Source organism: Parus major, chromosome 1 (genome assembly GCF_001522545.3).
Source record: "Parus major isolate Abel chromosome 1, Parus_major1.1, whole genome shotgun sequence".
In the NCBI taxonomy this organism is placed as follows: Eukaryota; Metazoa; Chordata; class Aves; order Passeriformes; family Paridae; genus Parus; species Parus major.
Window position 1 is genome coordinate 9,991,915 of NC_031768.1, and position 17,888 is coordinate 10,009,802.

General features: G+C 34.6%; 1 protein-coding gene across 12 annotated transcripts in view; it reads left to right on the forward strand.

Moving 5' to 3' along the window:
- Positions 1–17,888, forward strand: part of DMD (dystrophin) — a 1,134,919-nt gene that overhangs the window by 487,499 nt on the left and 629,532 nt on the right. For all 12 annotated transcript variants that reach the window (XM_015620877.3, XM_015620912.3, XM_015620930.3 and 9 more), the window contains 6 exons: positions 1,508–1,688; positions 8,917–9,062; positions 10,021–10,233; positions 12,609–12,722; positions 13,872–14,027; positions 16,394–16,564. In XM_015620877.3, coding sequence (XP_015476363.1) covers positions 1,508–1,688; positions 8,917–9,062; positions 10,021–10,233; positions 12,609–12,722; positions 13,872–14,027; positions 16,394–16,564 — 981 coding nt within the window. The remainder of the gene's footprint in view (positions 1–1,507; positions 1,689–8,916; positions 9,063–10,020; positions 10,234–12,608; positions 12,723–13,871; positions 14,028–16,393; positions 16,565–17,888) is intronic.

The window sequence follows — 17,888 nt, forward strand, 5'->3', positions numbered from 1 at the left end:
TTAAAACTCTGCCCCAAATATTTAGTTATTAGGATACTTAGACTCTTAGAGGGAACTGTGGGCCTAAAGTCTTCTTCATATTTCATTTTCATGTAAAAATCTCTGGCTTTGGTTCCTCATTATGAAAATATTGCTCATCACCTCTGTTCCAGAACATTATCTTCAAGTCCAAAATTCTGCCCTTGCAGACCACTTTGCTTCTTACATACCCTGTGTTCTGATTCTGTATGGGTTGTGTAGTCAGGTGGGGGAATATTCTTCTGTCACAGTATGAGAGAATCACAAAGTTGTACAAAAACTGTCACACCAATTCACTTATAATTTTCCATAATTGTTTTTTGTTTGTGTGCTGCTGCACCACAGCTTCTCTGTCTTACTGTAGACAGTTCTGTGGGTGGGGGGCTTACAGGCCAATATTGATTGACAGGAATATATTGAGGTGTGATATTGCATTACATACTTGTAGAAGATTGACTTTAGGAAATCTCTGTCTCCAGAAGTTCTCAAACAGAATATATTGAAATCCAAACTGAGTTCTATGCTATTACTTCAATTTTCAGGTATTTCCAAGCTGTATTTCCAAGCTGGCATTGTGCCTACAGATATTTCTGTTCCCATGCAGAAAACTTTTCCTTAAATATCTGTGCTATGAACTGTACATTTGGCTTACTTTGCTCATTTCTTTTGTATTCTGTAGTTGCACATGTCACAACGCAAGGTATAACAGCACAGCCTTCTTGCTCTCTGCAGCTTCCTGGGAGAGGAAGGTGCTGATCTCTTCTCCCTGGTGTGCAGGGACAGACAGGATGCATGGGAATGGTTCAAAGCTGTGCCAGGGGAGGTTTAGGCTGGACTGGGAGGGTGTTTCAAGAGTGTAAAAAAAGGCTTCCTGGAGAGGTGGTTGGTTCCCCCAGCCTATCAGTCATCGGGAAAATGTCCTTATCAATGTGCTTTATCTTGTCAACCCTGAAGTAATCAGGGTTTTGGAATAGATGTTCCATGAAAGTCCCTTCCAACTGCTCTGTGCTATCCTGATCTTGACCTCAGCCTCTAATATGTTACTGTGAGGCTGCTAGAAATCACTGGGCATCTTCATCTCCCCTTTTCTTCTTCATTTTATTTAGTCTGTACATAATCTACCAGATGTGTGTCCAGGATGTGTACATGTGGAGTTTTTCTCTTTCCAGCTTCATATGAATAGGAAGTTTCTGAGGCTTGAAAGTTTAATGTACAATCTTTCTTAATTTCTTTGAGCATAATGTCCTGTGAAAGTGACTTTAAGGTGACTTTAAGCAGTGGTATCAATCAACAATTTTATTGGGAGTAGAGGTATTTATTTGTGAGGAAAGGTTTAAAATTATGAACTTATTTGTATTGTAACTAATGTAATCGAAAGTCAAACAGTTGTGTAATATGCACAGTGCTGATTTCATGGCATGGCATAGTGGTTTAATTTCTTAGGTAGCCATATCTTGACTTTTTTATTTTCTTTTTGTTGAATGTGCAGGATGAAATCATTCGAATGTCAACCCTGCAGCCTCAGATTGAACGGCTGAAGGCTCAAAGTCAGGTACTCAAAGAGAAAGAACAAGGACCAGTGTTTCTGGATGCTGACCTTGCTGCTTTTACCAGCCATTTCAAACAAATATTTGCTGACATGCATGCCAGAGAAAAGCAGCTACAGACCAGTAAGTGTTGACAAGAAGTCAATTTGCCTAAAACACATAGAATAAGTGTTTATATTTTGCTTTCCCAGTTTTATATTTGCTTTTGTGATACTAAACCAGTAGTGTAATTCAGGTGCTCTTTTTTGAAAATGAATTAGTCTTTCTAAAATTACCAGTTTATTCCATATTTTATATTAAGAAATTAAGGGAAGGTACACTATTCAGAAGCAAAGCTTCCACTCAACCTAGTTCTGCCATCAAACTTCCTCTTGTTAGCATGTTTATGGACAGATACAGTGATATTTTTTAGCACCATAAAACTGCCTTTGTTTATTTGGATTACAAGACAAGGCAGTCCATCTCTGTCAGTAGGTAGAGAGGAAAGACAGCTTAATTACAGGACTGAATCCACTCTAGATTTTCACAGATTTAACTCTATAAATCTCATCAAAGAGAGTAACCACCTCAGAATATCTAGTTTTTCATCATTTTGCCAAGTCTTTCTTATTTGCAACACAAAACATGACTGCCAGTTATAACATTGTGATATTTTTAGTAAAATGAACTTTTCAAAAGGGGCAAACATTATACCAAAATAGAAAGTTAACTATTGCTAATTAATGATATATAGCATATCAGTAATTACTGTACACATTCTGTGTTAGCTTATGAAATTAATAAAGTATCAGAGAAAAAAAAATTCAACTTTTCTCAACAACAAAGATATTATTTGCCACTTAAATCACCGATATCTCTAAATTATTATACTGATTTGAAATTTGACATAGTGCTAGCTCCTTCTAGTGGATTTTTCTAATATTCCTCCTAAATTCTTTCACAGAGACTCTTGGATATTGTTTTTTTAATACTACATTACTGCAGTGCTGTAGTTATTTTACATGTGTCCACATATGCAAACTGAAGAGATGATGATGTGTTGGAGAAGAGAAGGAATAAAATACAAGTGTCCCAAAGCAAGTGGTGAAAGAATGAATTGTAGAAATTTTACATTAAGGAGTGTTTTTTATTTATTTTTAAAGTTTTTTAATTACTCTAAATTCAAGATGAGCAGTGGGCAAGATGTATAAAACCATTAATGTGACTATGTTTTGCATGCTGAAAACAAGTTGCCATTCTCCCAACAGAAATATAGTATCAATACTGGCTTCTTTATGATATTTTCTCTCTCCAAACATCCATAATTGTTTGGTTTGCCACCTTATATTTTGCTGTAGTGAGAGGTCATGAATTAACCAGTTGATTAGTCCAGTAAGGCAAAAAGTGTTCACTGCCTGAGGTGTGATGCCATGGGCTTAGTAAAGTTCTTCCTGGGTATTCCTTCCCCATCCTGGTCTGGAGTCAGCTCCTCCTGAGCCATGGCCAGCTGCAGGAACAGCTGTAATGAAGTGGAAGCACTGAACAGGCTGGGGAGAATCTCCTTCAGTTCAAGAGAAAAGAAGTCTCTAAATCAATATTGCATGGAGCCCTGGACAGTTTTTACTGCTTTTCTTGTGTTATATAGATGGGCCATACCCCTTGTCCTTATTCTGGCCTTACTTTAATAGAAAACATTGAAATTTTGTTAGAGTATTTTAGATCTTGCCGTCTTTTATTTACATGAATTATTGGTATTAATTATTTCCTGCAGATGAAAAAGTCTCCTGAAGACTGAATGATGTATTGCAGATCAGTTATAAGATTTGATCCTTTTTTTTTTTCTTTCATATACATAAAACTTACATGTGTTTAAAAATATTTTTCTTTTTGGATCCATGGTGAAGATTTATTTTATTTTAAAAAGATATTTCTTTTTGTCCGTCATAAGAGGTTTGTTTATTTTGTGATGGTTTTTTGGGGTGTTTTTTGTTAATATTCCATTGTTTCATTATCTTTTCTGATGGATAAGGGTATTTAGCTCTTCTGTTTTTCAAGGGAATTTTTCCCTCATAAACAGTTTTCTCTAATTTTGGAGATTGTCTCCCTCAAAAATTTTTTGTTTGGTTAGGGTTTGTTTGTGATTTTTTGAAAGTGATATCACCTCAGTTTTGGGGTTTTTTTTATAAATATTCAAGAGTGCTTAGTAGTTTCTCTGTGCTGCACAGAAGATTTGTCAGTAAAATAATACTACAGACTAACTCAGATTTTCTTTCATGTTTTTCTCCATAATTTGATTAGCATTTCCAGTTACAAAAGCTATTTTAAATTCTGAAACCTATTTGGTTGGGGTTTTTTCATTATTTTGTGGTGCTGTTTATGCAAGAGATACAACCTCATAAAATATTAAGAAATGGAACCTAATTTTTCTCTCTTTATAGAATGTCTGTATATCCATATGTCATTTTGAATGTGATGTATCCAGCATTCCAGCTCTCTCTTCTCCCCAAACACATTTAATGTCTAGAATATTGGTATATAGAAAAAATAAAGGTCAGATTGAGCTTAAAACTTTTCAGTAATCTACACAAGGGATTGAAATTGACACTGTTGCCAATGATTCAAATATGAATAACCTGATTTCTCAAGGAGCTTCTCAGATTTTGTAATGCCCTGGTGAAAAAGGAGGTTTTTTACACTATATTTATTAGTCTTGAAATTAACTGCTGCTATGTCAGAGAGATTTCTCAGAAGCAGCATGGTCAGCCTCCCATTCCCCTGAGCCCAGGGAGAGCTGACAGTCAGCATCAGTACGTGAACGCTCCCTGGTTCAAACTTCCTCCTGGGTAGCAGCTGATTCATTCCAGCACTCCTTTAGCTCTGTGACTTAACCAAATTCCATTAAGGTGCTCTGCTTTTCAGTCTCGCTGCATTGAGCTGCTAGCCTGTCATGGCCTTGATTCAGACACATGTTCTCATTGAGATTCATCTTCTTCTGAGGGAAATTGGAAAATCGTTAGATTTTTAGCAAGTAACTAAAAATAAAAAGGCTATTGTCATAGATAAAGCTGAAAGTGTCAAGATTGAGGTGGCAAAGAAAAAGTCATATTTATTTCCATTTTTCTCTGCTTCATAAATTTATGCACTGTGCTTTCTTTTCAAGTTCTTATTCTACCTTTGCAGGATCAGTCATTCCCAAAGGTGAAGTCATCATTGTCATCATTGCTCTTGTTATTAATAATGATGAATTATTCATCTACATTCAAATGATGTTTCTCCTGTTTATTTCAGGAGGTACTTTAGAAAGTTTTTGCCTTCTCTATCATGTAATGATTCTTTAAACTTTTTATTTACCCGTGCCTTGCTTAAAATTATTTTGCACGCTCATCATTATTCTCTCTAATCGATTAGTACAGTATCTTAGATTGTTGGATTGCATAGAGCTCATGCAATTCAAACTTTGGATAATTTTATAAGATAATAAACTACAGTAACTGGAACAGTATGATGACCATTTGGAGTTTTAATCTGTAATTATTCTGCTTTGATTAAAACTTTGAACTGCTAACTTATTTTGATGCTTTAAGTGCATTGGAAATGGGTTGCAAGTGTCAGTGGAATTTTAATGGTACATAAAATAACCTTTCACAAATCATTGTGGACTTGAGAAAGGAAAATTTTAAGCAAGTATCCTGAAAATTTCATTACTATAAGTCTTTTTTTAAGACCTGAACTATTATTTAGTAGTAAAAATATTCACTGCTGTTTGATTTTGAGGGATAAAGTTTGCTTAACCTTTTTTTAAGTGTGTCTTTCAAACTGAAGATACAGTTTAGATGTGTGTGAGAATTTATTGTTTTAATAAGTAGCATGCAAGCGATTTCTTTTCCTTTTTTCCCCCCTACACATTTCCTTCGGTAATTATTTTTATTTAAATCAAGATCAAAAGGACAAAGCAACCTGTGAAATGAATGTGTATGAGGTAATGTCCTCTACTCTGTAGGTGATTTTATCCTTTTCCTCAGTGGTAAAAATGAATCTTTTTATGGACAAAAAAAAAATAAACCCACCTAAAAATAATTATATTTTTAAAAGATATTTACTTTACAATAGGTCCTGTAGAACTGGAGAAGGGCTTCCCTGGAAGTGTTCAAGGCAATGTTGGATGGGACTTGAGCAACCTGATCTAGTAGAAGGTGTCCCTGCCTTCCACTAGACCGGGAATGGAACTGGCTGTTCTTCAGGGTTCCTTCCAGCCACTCTGTAATTCTATTATTCCCTTCTGTTTCTTTCAAGAGCTTTATAACAAAGAGTACTGCAAGTCTTAAATTACTTGCATAACATTGACCAAGTATTACACAAGATTTCTTCTGATTCCACTTTGAGACTTTCTGGTTAAAAATGTAGGGGAAGGAAATCACAGCTTTTATGAAGACATCAGTATAAAGACCTTAATGAATTGGTTCAAGTATCTGTAGTGGAAAATAAGTAAAGCAAAGTTATGAAAGCATCAGGCTGGTTTTAAATTGCATTTACTACTGAGGAGATTTTTATTGGAAATACATGAAGTTCAATCTTGTTAATTTATTTCAGGGAATAAGTCTTTACTAAAATAGTACGTTTTAGGTCCCATAGATTATATTTATTGTCTTTGTGATGGTGCGATGAACAGTGGGACTTGTAATGACTTCAGGAGAAACACACAGCAACCTATCCAGTGTGATTTGATAGTTGTTGAGATAACTATTCTCATTTCACTTCTCATTTGGGAAAATATTTTTCACTGAAAAATCTGGTCACCAAAAACAAGGAAGCTGTGAGGAAAAACAAAAAAAAAAGTATTTTACTTACTTGGAAAGCTATTTTCACATGTTTAGATAGTTAGGATTTATTTCTAATAAATAGAATTAACTGTCTATTTGAACATTCTGTTTCGAAATTTACAGACTTTCTCTAAAAGAAATGTGTAAGTGCAAACGTATTAGTCAATTCTGAGAATGTCAGCTCTCAGGGGTTACAGTGTCAGTCACACCAAAATGAATTCCCTACAAGTGGAATACATATCATACAGAAACTTTTTTCCCTTCTGAAAAAGGGATGGGAACTGTATTCTGATATTTTACAGTAACATTTTTTTAATATATCCTCCTGTGATATTTTGTTACAGTTCTGTCCTGGAGCTAGTGTTGCTATATCTAAACTAGGGCCATATTGAAGATCTTACATACTGCATCTTTCTCATTGCCAATTCATTGTTTTACATAATGCAGCAGAATCCATATTAATACACTTTGGTTATTGTGTGGACTTCAGTCCATTAGTATTAGTATCACAAAGAAAATTTTAAGATAAAAAGAAACAGGTCTTGAATGTGGGTTTATGTTATTAGCATGGTGAATTTAGAGGTTCCTATTGCCCACAGAGAGGCCATAAATGGTTTAGATTATTTAGACAGTTATAACTGGGTAATGTGAATCCCACTCCAGGAGCTTGACTGAATTCTCACCATTGCCATCATATGCTGCTAAAATAATTAGGGCTCTTAAGTGCCATCCTGAAAGTTAATCTGCTTCTTTGTGGATGAAATTGCTGCCACATTGTCTATTTCATTATTACTAATCTGCTTTAATCTGGAAAAGTGAAACTGGAAAACTATGGTTACACAACTTAAAGATACTTTCTAAAGTTAATATCTAATAACCAAATTGTAAAGGCAGTAGTTTTATTAAATCAATATCTTTCATCCCAGTTGAACTCTTACTTAGTCCATCCAATATTAGAAAACATAATTCATTACAACTGAATGAAATGTTTGGATGGTTTAAAAGTTTTTATTATTATTATTAGAAAAGTTACCTGGTAATGATTTGATGCAATTTGGTGGAATTTGCTATTGCAGTTTTCAGCTGTTCTGAGATACTCTTCAGTACTACCAAAACCAGCTTTCTTTTACTTAAGTGCTTGAAGTTATACATTAGTCATAAGATTGGTTTTCCATTTAAATGGTGAAATAACTTGGAGAAGTCAAACATGACATCACAATACTGAACTGCATTTCAGAGTTTAAATGTATGTTCTATTCTAAAATAGAAATTGTTTGGATTAAATGAGTCAAAGACAATACAAATTTCACTAAGGAAAGAAAAGATTTTAAATGTTACTGGATGAAATGGAAAATGTTTGGGTATTTTATTTATTTCTGTGTACAAATATACCTCACAAGGGAAGGAATTCTTGTCTTTCTTGGTCCCAAGTCCTGTCTCTTGTAAATCCCCAGATATATGTGCTAAATCACATCAGCCAAGTCTTTTATGATGAAGGTTTGCTATACAATGTGCATACTTCACAAGAGATATTGTCCTGATTGTGGGAAGTTGGTATGATACCTGACTGGAAATGCAAATTTTTTTTTCACATCACATTCTGTTGATCAACTAAAAAATTAAAATCTGTAGTACATTTTTCCAAACACTGCTGTATGACTCAAGCAAACTTGAACTTAAAAATTTTAACTGTGTTGTTTGTCAAAACTACTTTTTGGACAGCTTTATTATTTTTCCGTACATTTCTTTGTGAAACACCAGAGAATATTGAGGAGGATACAGGAGATATAAATGACTGCAACTTTGTTTGAGCTTTAATATTCTTCATTATTATGAACAAGTTGGAAATGTTTCAGTTCCAACCAGCCATGCTGTTTGTCTGTACATTTTTCAGCGAATATAGAGGCAACTGTTAATAGCAGAGGGAATGTATCTGCTAATGAGTTGCTCATGTGTGTGCCAGATGTTGTCTATTTGCAGCAGCTGTAATGTTGGCACAATAAGCACAGTTCAATAAAATTCAACTTTATTGTAGAAGGAAGATTAATTTTCTAAGCTTTTAACAGATGTCCTTAATGGAACATTTTCCTTGAACAGAAACATTGAACACATAAACATGGGCCATAAAAGGGAAACCTAGTTCCTAACACATTTCTGAAATTGGATTTTAGGTTAAGTACAATGGTTTGTCTGTTGATCTCTGAACACACATATTGAAAATAATTATCTTGGCTTCCTTCTGACCTGTAATAACAGGGTCAGTCAAATGGCACGCAACACATAAAATGCTAGAGGTATCTCAAACATTAGAAGGAGCGGGTGCATTTTTCAAAATATTTTTACTTCAAAAATATTTTTTTTATGGTTCTGATACACACTGGGCCTGTTGCAATCTCTTGCCAAACAGCCATAGACTTCAATAAAGCTTGGTCTTTTATCACGTGTCATCTGTCAGCAAACTGAATAGTGAAGCAAAATATTGTTTTATTTCCTTCCTTCCTTCCTCCCTTCCTTCCTTTATTTCCTTCCCTTTTTTTCCCCATTGAATGCAGTTTTTGACAGTTTGCCTCCTGCACACTACAAGGAGACAATGAACACTATACTTGTGTGGATGCAGCAGTCAGAATCTAAACTCTCCATGCCTCAGGTCGCAGTTGCTGAATATGAAATCATGGAGCAGAGACTCAGGGAGTTAAAGGTGAGTGATCAAGCTGTGGGCACAAATGTCTCAACTGAGTGATTTAGAGGAACAGAACTATAAGTTGGTACATAAATCTGCTGAAGTCTGTGGATCTTGAGTAAATAAAGCTCATTTGAGTTTTAGGCCAGGGCTTCAGGAGATGGTGGTTGCTTGCTTATATTCATTCCTGAAGATAAAGAATTTAAAATGGTGCTTGCCATGGAAAGCAATTTCATAAGATACTGAAAATGTTCAGGAAAAGCCCTTGTTTGTCTCCATGGTATATAAAATATTCCTTTGATAATAGCTCTGGTGGTAAAATATAGATTTAGGTAATTTCATTTTCCAGTGCTGACATGAAAACGATTCTGATTTGCAAAATGCAGCACAGTCTTTTGACAGATTTCCTGCCAAATTTACAAGTAGACACAAATGTGGAACAAATTTTAACAGTGGGTACAAACCTTCCCTGTATTTCCATGTCTGATAGAGTTTCTACTCTCAGATGTCTAATGAACATATTGTTTGATGCATATTCTGAAATAAAATGTAGAATATAGAAAATAACACTGGATGAAGTAAATTTGGGCTGAGAATTGCAAAAGTGCTGAGAAGCTATAAAAAATGTCATATCACAGACATTCTCTAAGTTTATATTTTTTTCTTCTCCATGTTCTGGATCTTTTCTCTGGGTCTTTTGAAAATGTCATCATCAGGGTCATAGTCAATTCCTATCTCAAATTAATCAAATATATGTAGATCATGCCTATTAAAATGTATAAATACCTCTGGTTATATTCTCAGTTCAACAAAAAAAACCCTTCTACGTTATATGAGAAAAACAATTCCAGATTGCTCAGTAAATGATGCCACTGCATGTTTTAGCAGAGGTGACCTCTGTATCTTGCCTGTGTTTGTGAAACGAAGAGAATTGCCTAGCAGATTAATCAAAATTCCACTTGCTTCTTGTTCACAGGCTCTACAAAGTTCTCTGCAAGAGCAGCAGAAGGGCCTGACCTATCTCAGCACAACTGTGGAAGACCTGTCGAGGAAAGCCCCTGTGGAAGTCAGTCAGAGTTACCGCTCAGAGGTTGAGGTGGTCCTTGGCCGCTGGAAGAAGCTCTCGGCACAGCTGGCAGAGCATTGCCAGAAACTGGAGGAGCGTGTGACCAAACTCCAGCGATTCCAGGTTCATCAAACTTTCTCATCCTCAGCTTATACATGGTGGCTTGTTGCTGGGGGACTAAGGCAGAACACATTTAAATGTTTCTTTCAGAAGTTGACACCAAAGTGAGATATCAAAACATGACAAAAAATGTAGTTAAATGTTTGCTTGATTTTGATGAATACATGATTTTACTTCAAATTCTGATTTTGTGGCTGTTTCTACCAATGTTGTTTCATTAGCAAAAGGCTTAAATTTCATTAAAAATTGAAAATAAAGTTCCTCTACTTCTTTTCCAATGTAGCTGAAGCACTTACTCATGCATCTGAGGTAGCTGTACCATACTGACTTTAATGAATTCACTTACATAATTAGAGTCATCTGTTATATAGTAGTATTTTGTTGGCAGTTTCCAGAAAGCAGAAGTGTATTTCAGGTATTTAGAATGGCAGTATTAGAACCTCACCTGGGTATTTGTAGGGCTGCTTCTCATTTTTTGTAGGGTTGTTTCACACTTTTTACCTTTCCTCCTCTGTGTGTCTGACATTTTTTTCTTTCTTAAACACAGTGCCACTGAGCATCACTGGCCCACCACAACATCAGCCATGTCCTGTGGTGGTTCTGAAGGGAGAAGCTGGAATTGTCTGTGTTGAGCACAGGACAGCAGCTGTCCTCTCCTCACAGATACCACCCTACTCCCAAAACAGTGCCACATAAAAAAAGCAAGGCACTCTTGGCTTAAGAAATTAAAACTTTTGTCTTTTCCCTCCCTTCTGCCTCTTGTCTTCACTCCCACTCCTTCACCAAACTTAGAGGTTTTCCCACTGGTTTTGAAAAGGTCCTGAGCATTGTGACCATGCTCATGTAAAACTTTCAAAGCAGTGTGAGCTGTTGATGCACACAAATTTTAGCCCTTATATTTATTGCTGAAATCCCTCTGGTGCACATCTAATGTAAAAGTCATTGTCTTTTGAGCTTGTTGAATGACTTCTCATCCAGATTATTGTTCTAGCTGTTGTAATTTATGGAATGTGTCAGTAAGGGATATGATGAAATCAGTATTCATAAACAAAATGCATTTACAATCTGATTAAAAATGCAAGTCATACATTTGATCTTCATTGGTGGCAGGAGACTAATTTCTTTTTAAGTAAATCCCACCAGATATATATTTTATTGCATTAATGAACTAAAAGTATTCTTGTAAAGGTATTAAAGTTTCATTATGGAATATGATTCTGAAATATTTTTACTGTTGATAATGGAATGCACAGTAGATATTTCAACAGTGTTTTGATAATTGCCATTCTGGAGTATACTGATAATTTTTGTGTGAATAATTTTATTCAGTTCATTTTCCATGATAACCTGTTTTTTTTAAGTATATCAGTCACATTAGGGAAATGTTCCCTTTGGTTGCTTGTCTCATAATAGTTGCTAAGGCATATTTGTATGCATTTTAGGACACAGTCGCTATTCTAACAATCTTTTTTGTGCTTTAACTCAGCTTTGCATATAGCATGTAATATCAATATGTATTTCATTAGAGATGGAAATAGTTTGATGAAAAAATGCTTTATAATTTAAAGTTTTTGCCATTCATGTGTTTTATTTTTATACGTGCATCTGATTATCAAAGATGGAATTTTAAGGTAATTTTAAGTGGCATTTTTTAGATCTCATTCTACTTTTCAAGTTATTAGATTACCTATGTAATGCTGCCTGGACTGGCAGCATTCCCTCTTTTCAAGTATTTGATGTTCAGATTTTTTTTGTTAACTGCAAGAGTTAAATAAAGACTATGGAAATAATATTCCTATTCTAGTGCTAGAAGCAGTAATTGAGAGACTCTGTAATGAAGTTACTCATTGAGTCATTATATGATTTTAGTTTCTGAAGTGAATCTCTTTCAGTTACATTGGCTTTTTTCATTCTGAATAGTGAAGGTGTTTTTCTGTGTTGTGTTCTGGTAGAAAAATAGGCACTACAGCATATAACTTCCAAAAGAATTCTGAAGTTTAAATGAAAACACAGAACATTTGATGGGTGAGCCTGAATTAAATGCCAAGTATGAGTAATCTGAAGCCATAGAAGGAACCAATGAACAAGCATGCAGTATCCAAACATAAATGATATCTAGAAGGCATAAATTTGAGAGCCATAAGGTTGTCTGCTCACAGACACATTAAACTTGGTCAGAAATGGTCAGAGTGCAGGTTAAAGTGTTGATGACAGTCCCAGCCAAAATTGGTTTTCCTTGTTTGCTGTGTTTGTATTTTCAGACAGTTCAATAATGATAAAATTACATTGCAATGAATTTTAGTTGTAGTGTCAGAATGAATTACACTCTTGCCAGTCAGGTTTTGTGTGATGCAATTAAATGTCTCTTTAATACACAGAATGACATTAAAACACTGAGAAAGTGGATGGCTGAGGTGGATGTTTTCCTGAAGGAAGAGTGGCCTGCCCTTGGAGACTCAGAAGCACTGGAAAAGCAACTTGAGCAATGTACAGTGAGTATTACCTGCCTGCTTGGCAGTTATTCAATTCTTCTCTATGAGCTGAGCTTATACAGAAGTTACACAAATGATTACTAAAAATAAATCTAGTTCCTAAAAATAACTGCATTTTGAAAGGGGACTGCCTCCTGCAGTGTGTTTGAATTTTTTGCATGTCCTGGGTTTGAAGGAAAATTCAGTTAAGAAAAAGGAGACTTTAATACCTGAAGGAGGTACACAGTGACATTTTTTTTTTCATGTATTTATAGCAGGATCACACTATCAAATCCAGGAAATAATATGTAACTTTCCTCTAAAGTCAACTGTTTATTTACTTTGTTGAGCTTATGAATGTTGCATATTTTTTATTTTTTTTTAATCTTTATAATCTGTGCCAAAAGATCTTTTTTCTGTATCTGTTACTCATGTGATTTACAAACTTTTCTGATTGTTCCAAAAGAACTTGCAGGTATTGCGAGTTATATCTGTTCTTTTTTTCACTAAACTTACAAGTTCCAGGATGTTATCCCAGCAGAGTTTTAAAGCATCATGAAGTATTGGTACTTCCATCACAGGGTTTGCAAATTCTTCTTCCTGTCCCAACAGAGTGTGTAAGTGCAGTGAATCTTGTAATCCATGATGGTCCCTGTCGATATGCTCAGTGGAATTTACAAGTTCTGTAAATGTTCTGACAGGATGTGTAAATACTATGAAACATACACAGTGATCTTACAGAACTGCAAGTTCTCTCATATTTTCTCTTAGCCATTATTTAAATAAGAATTATCATTATTTTTCACCATTATAAGAGAATGTTATTTCAGAAATGTGAATAAAAGGTATTTCTCATGTTTTCAACCAACAGAAGAGAAGCATTTTAAGTGATATAATATATGTATTTTTACATTATATATATATATCTTTTTAGTGCATAATAACATTTAAAAGTTACGTAATTTTATTTGGTATACAATAGCTTGCCACATTACAGCTGGTCATTCCTTTTTAATTTATTTTCATAGATGAGTCTATTGATTCTACTCATTTAACTGGAGATTTGGACCCCAGACGAGCCAGAATCTCATGTAGACCCATTTGCATAGGGATCCCATATCTGAAACTTTGTGTGAATGCTGCTTGACTAATCTTCTGCTCTTCCTTCAGGCTTTAGTAAATGATATCCAGACAATCCAGCCCAGTTTGAACAGTGTTAATGAGACTGGGAAGAAAATGAAGAGTGAAGCAGAGCCAGAGTTTGCTTCCAGAATAGAGTCAGAGCTAAAGGATCTCAATGCTCAGTGGGACCACATTTGCCAACAGGTACCAAGTCTCCTGCTGTGACTGGTTCTTTTTAAATTAATCATCAGGGTCCTCATTGGCAGAAATTGTCCTTCTATACATATGCAGTAGATATGAAACTGAATTTAGACATATTAATTCAACTAATATTTTCCAGAGTGTCATTTAGCCTGTAGCAGTATATGTAAAGTATATTTATTAATAACATAACACAAGATCTTACTATTTTTATAACAAAGATATGTACTAATATATTAAATCTACAGCAGTGTAATTTATGGCTCTTCCAAAACCAGATTTGTGAAGGTGTTGTTTAGGCATTTGACAAAACAATCAAGTTCTGTACTTAGTTTTATGTTTTCTTCTACATTGTTGAAATTGCATGTCATTACTCTGGGTGAAAATAGGCATTAAAGCAGTGAAGGGTTCATAATTCAATAACTCAGAATTAAGAATACATGCGCATATGCATGTGTATAAATTAGTCTCCAGCAGTCACATGGATTTGAGAGAATGGTACATAACCGAAAAGGACCGTTCTTTTATTTTAGTTAAAGACATTATTAATAAACAATTTTACAGAGTAAGGAAGCTAAAAATTACTATTATTTCACTGGTTGCATTTGGATACTTATTCTTTTTGACCACTCAAATATTTTTTTTCATGTTATTACCTTTAAATTTTTCCTACTTGCTCTTTCTCTTGTCTACCTTTTTAATGTATATTTTAATAAAGTAAAAGTGTTAACTGTTAATGAGGTATAATATTTTCTAAAATTTTCATTATTCACTTAACATGTGAAAAATAATCTCTTTTTTTTCCTATTTTTTTATAAAAATGCTATAAAAAAAGTTGATCTTTGAAATCTGTAAGATATTTTTCTGATCCAGTTTTGTAGTTTCCCCCCTTTCTACCACGGAGTATTTAATTCCTTTTTTTTTGTGATATTAATAAGCTGGATACCTTTGCAGTTATCTCACAGAAATTTCAAGTATTGCCTTACAAGAATAGAAGTCTGTCACAGTTTTCTTCTGACTTCCCTGAAAATCTGTCTGTAATAATTTCATTCAATACAAGGCACAAATTATTCCCTCTCAGTGGGAATTTCTAATACAACTTTTTCGGTAATAGCTGTTAAAATACATGAATAGTAAAAAGAAAAATTGGTTTGTGGAGGTTTCTTGAAAAGATTTGGAAAAGCCAGCTTGGCTTGATATACATGCAGTTAATATGAGTGTGAGAGCTGACAATTGGCAGTTGCCATTGAGAATTCAGATACTCTTTTCAGGTGATAGGAGATTACCTTCTCTTCTGGTGCTGGGACTGAGGAAGAGACAATTTAGCAGAGCCACATACAATTCTGCTTTTATACTCACTGGTTGTTGCTCTATTTTGTTCTGCAAAACAACATTTATGTAGAACAGCATTTACATTTAACAGCTCGAGGCTCAAGGATGAGTAACAAACCAATAAATATCAGAAATTAAAACTAAATACTAAGAAAATTTCTCCTGATACTGCTGAAAATAATGTTTACTGAAGCAGCACCACAGAGCAGAATATTGGAGCAATAAGCTCTGCAAGCCCAGCTCTGGGAAATGGCATCACTGTAACTTACTATATTTGATGCAAACTTCTTAATGCCATTGAAAGATGGTAAATGGATCAATCAGAGGCAGTTTTGATAGGTTAATGCACAATTCATAGAATCAGGGAATGGTTTGGGATGAGGTGATCTAAAATATTTTCTAGTTCTAGTTCTATACATGAGCTATATAGCAGCATTATATGACCCCTACTTAGAGATTGGTAAAACTTTTAACAGTAGTATTTTTCCCTTTACAAAAAATAGTTTATTCCAGTAGAGATTGGGTTTTTTTTCTTTACATATTTTTAGGATATTTGCCTAAGGCATTCATTAATGAATTAATCAACAGAAGAAAGATATGCATATTGCTTTATTCTCTAGTAAATTGCATTCAAACTAGTGAGAAGGTCATCTGACTTTATAGCTCAAAAGCATTTGGTTTCACCCTTGAATGCACTTTCAAAGTCTCCTGTGGTTATTCTTTTTACATCTTACAGAAGATGATCCCTGGGAGATGTTCTTTCCCAGATTTGTTTTCTGACACATCAGCATATGGTGTAGATTTTCATTCTAGAATCATTACAAACTCATTCTGCACAGCCATGATTTGCTAAAAAAAGGATGTAGTACTTTTTTGATTGTCTGTTATTAATATCTATCTAATTACTTGTTAACATCTGCCTAATTGCAGCAATCTTATTGATACAGGATTGAATTTGATTCTTTTCAGGCTAAAACATTGTCAAGTTTGTACAGTAGCTTTGCTTCAAGTACTATGTTGTCTTTTCTTTCTTAAAGGCCTATGCTAAGAAGGCTGCACTAAAAGGTGGTCTGGATAAGACTGTGAGTCTCAGAAAGGATTTGTCAGAGATGCACGAGTGGATAACACAAGCTGAGGAGGAATATTTGGAAAGAGATTTTGAGTATAAAACACCTGATGAGTTACAGAAAGCTGTTGAGGAGCTGAAGGTAAAAGATGAACAAATTCCTTGAGCTGTGTTCAAACTTCTTGAAGCTCTCATTGTAAAGAGAGTCTACTTTTTCTAAAAGAAAGTCACTTTCTTTTAGGAAAGTGCCTTTTCAGATCTACTTGCCTAAAGTTAAACACAGTAGGTGGTTTGAAGTAATTTCTATTTGGAATATGTTAGAAGATATTTGATATTCCTCAACACTGCATTGCTTATTTTCTGGTGTGCTTTATTGGAAATTGATTTGGATGTAATTTCAACATTCTTTTACTTATGGTATAATCCCTAAAAATTGGGTGCTAGCAGCAGCAGAGTGAAACCAGTTTTATATCTTCTCTTCATATTAGAATGAGCAGGAAAAAAATAGGATGTTTGGATGCATCTTGGTGTGTGTTATGTATGAATATGATGTCTTTAATATGGGAGTATAGAAACAGCATATTTTGATCTCAATTAAAAATGTTTCCTTCATGTGGGATGAACATGGCCTTTGGAAAAAACAACTAATTTGTGATATGTGCTTAAATACACTCTTGCTAAGCCACTGGATGTGGGCTTAATTCTTATTTCAAAGGTGAATTGTTTAGCTTGTGCTGTTCAGGAAGCCAGATTATAACCTGGTTGTCATTATGTATATAGCTTTGGCAATCTGCCAAGCACTTTGTTTTCAAACTGTTAATATTCCATATTTTTTCCAGTGTTTGAGAGTTTCAGACCATGCAACTGATGATCTCTTTATTTACTGACACAAATTATTTGCTGCCGGTCAGAATACACGTAATATAAGGAAATTTATGTTACAATTCAATTGTAAATGAGACAAATATCAAAAGCAGGTATCTGCTCTAAAGACAAAATTCTTTTTTAGTAACTAAATAGCAAAACTCGATTTTATACATTGCACTGCATATTAAAACAGTCAAATGTATAGTTTTATATGCAATCACCATTATGGATTCCTAGTAGATATTTTGTACCCAGATGAAGTACAGCAATTTCAGACACCTTGACCTAGGAAATAACCATATTATTTGTCATGGTATCACAACAGAGAAAATCTGGAGCAGAATTCCATTTCTTCCCACAGCTAAAGAAGAGGAGAGTCAAGAGCAACCTTGTAAACTTCCTCTAGCAGTGTCAGTCTGATAGCAGTTATTCTGGTTCAAGAACTTCCTCAGAAACAGAGAGGGGACAAAAAAACAGTTGTCAGGAATATGGTTTTGATTTAATGTTTTTTGGGCAGGGAGTTCTCACTGTAGATTCCTGTGAAGGTCTGTAGGCACTGATGACACTTGTTATAACATCCCTATGTTTCCAGTTGTGAT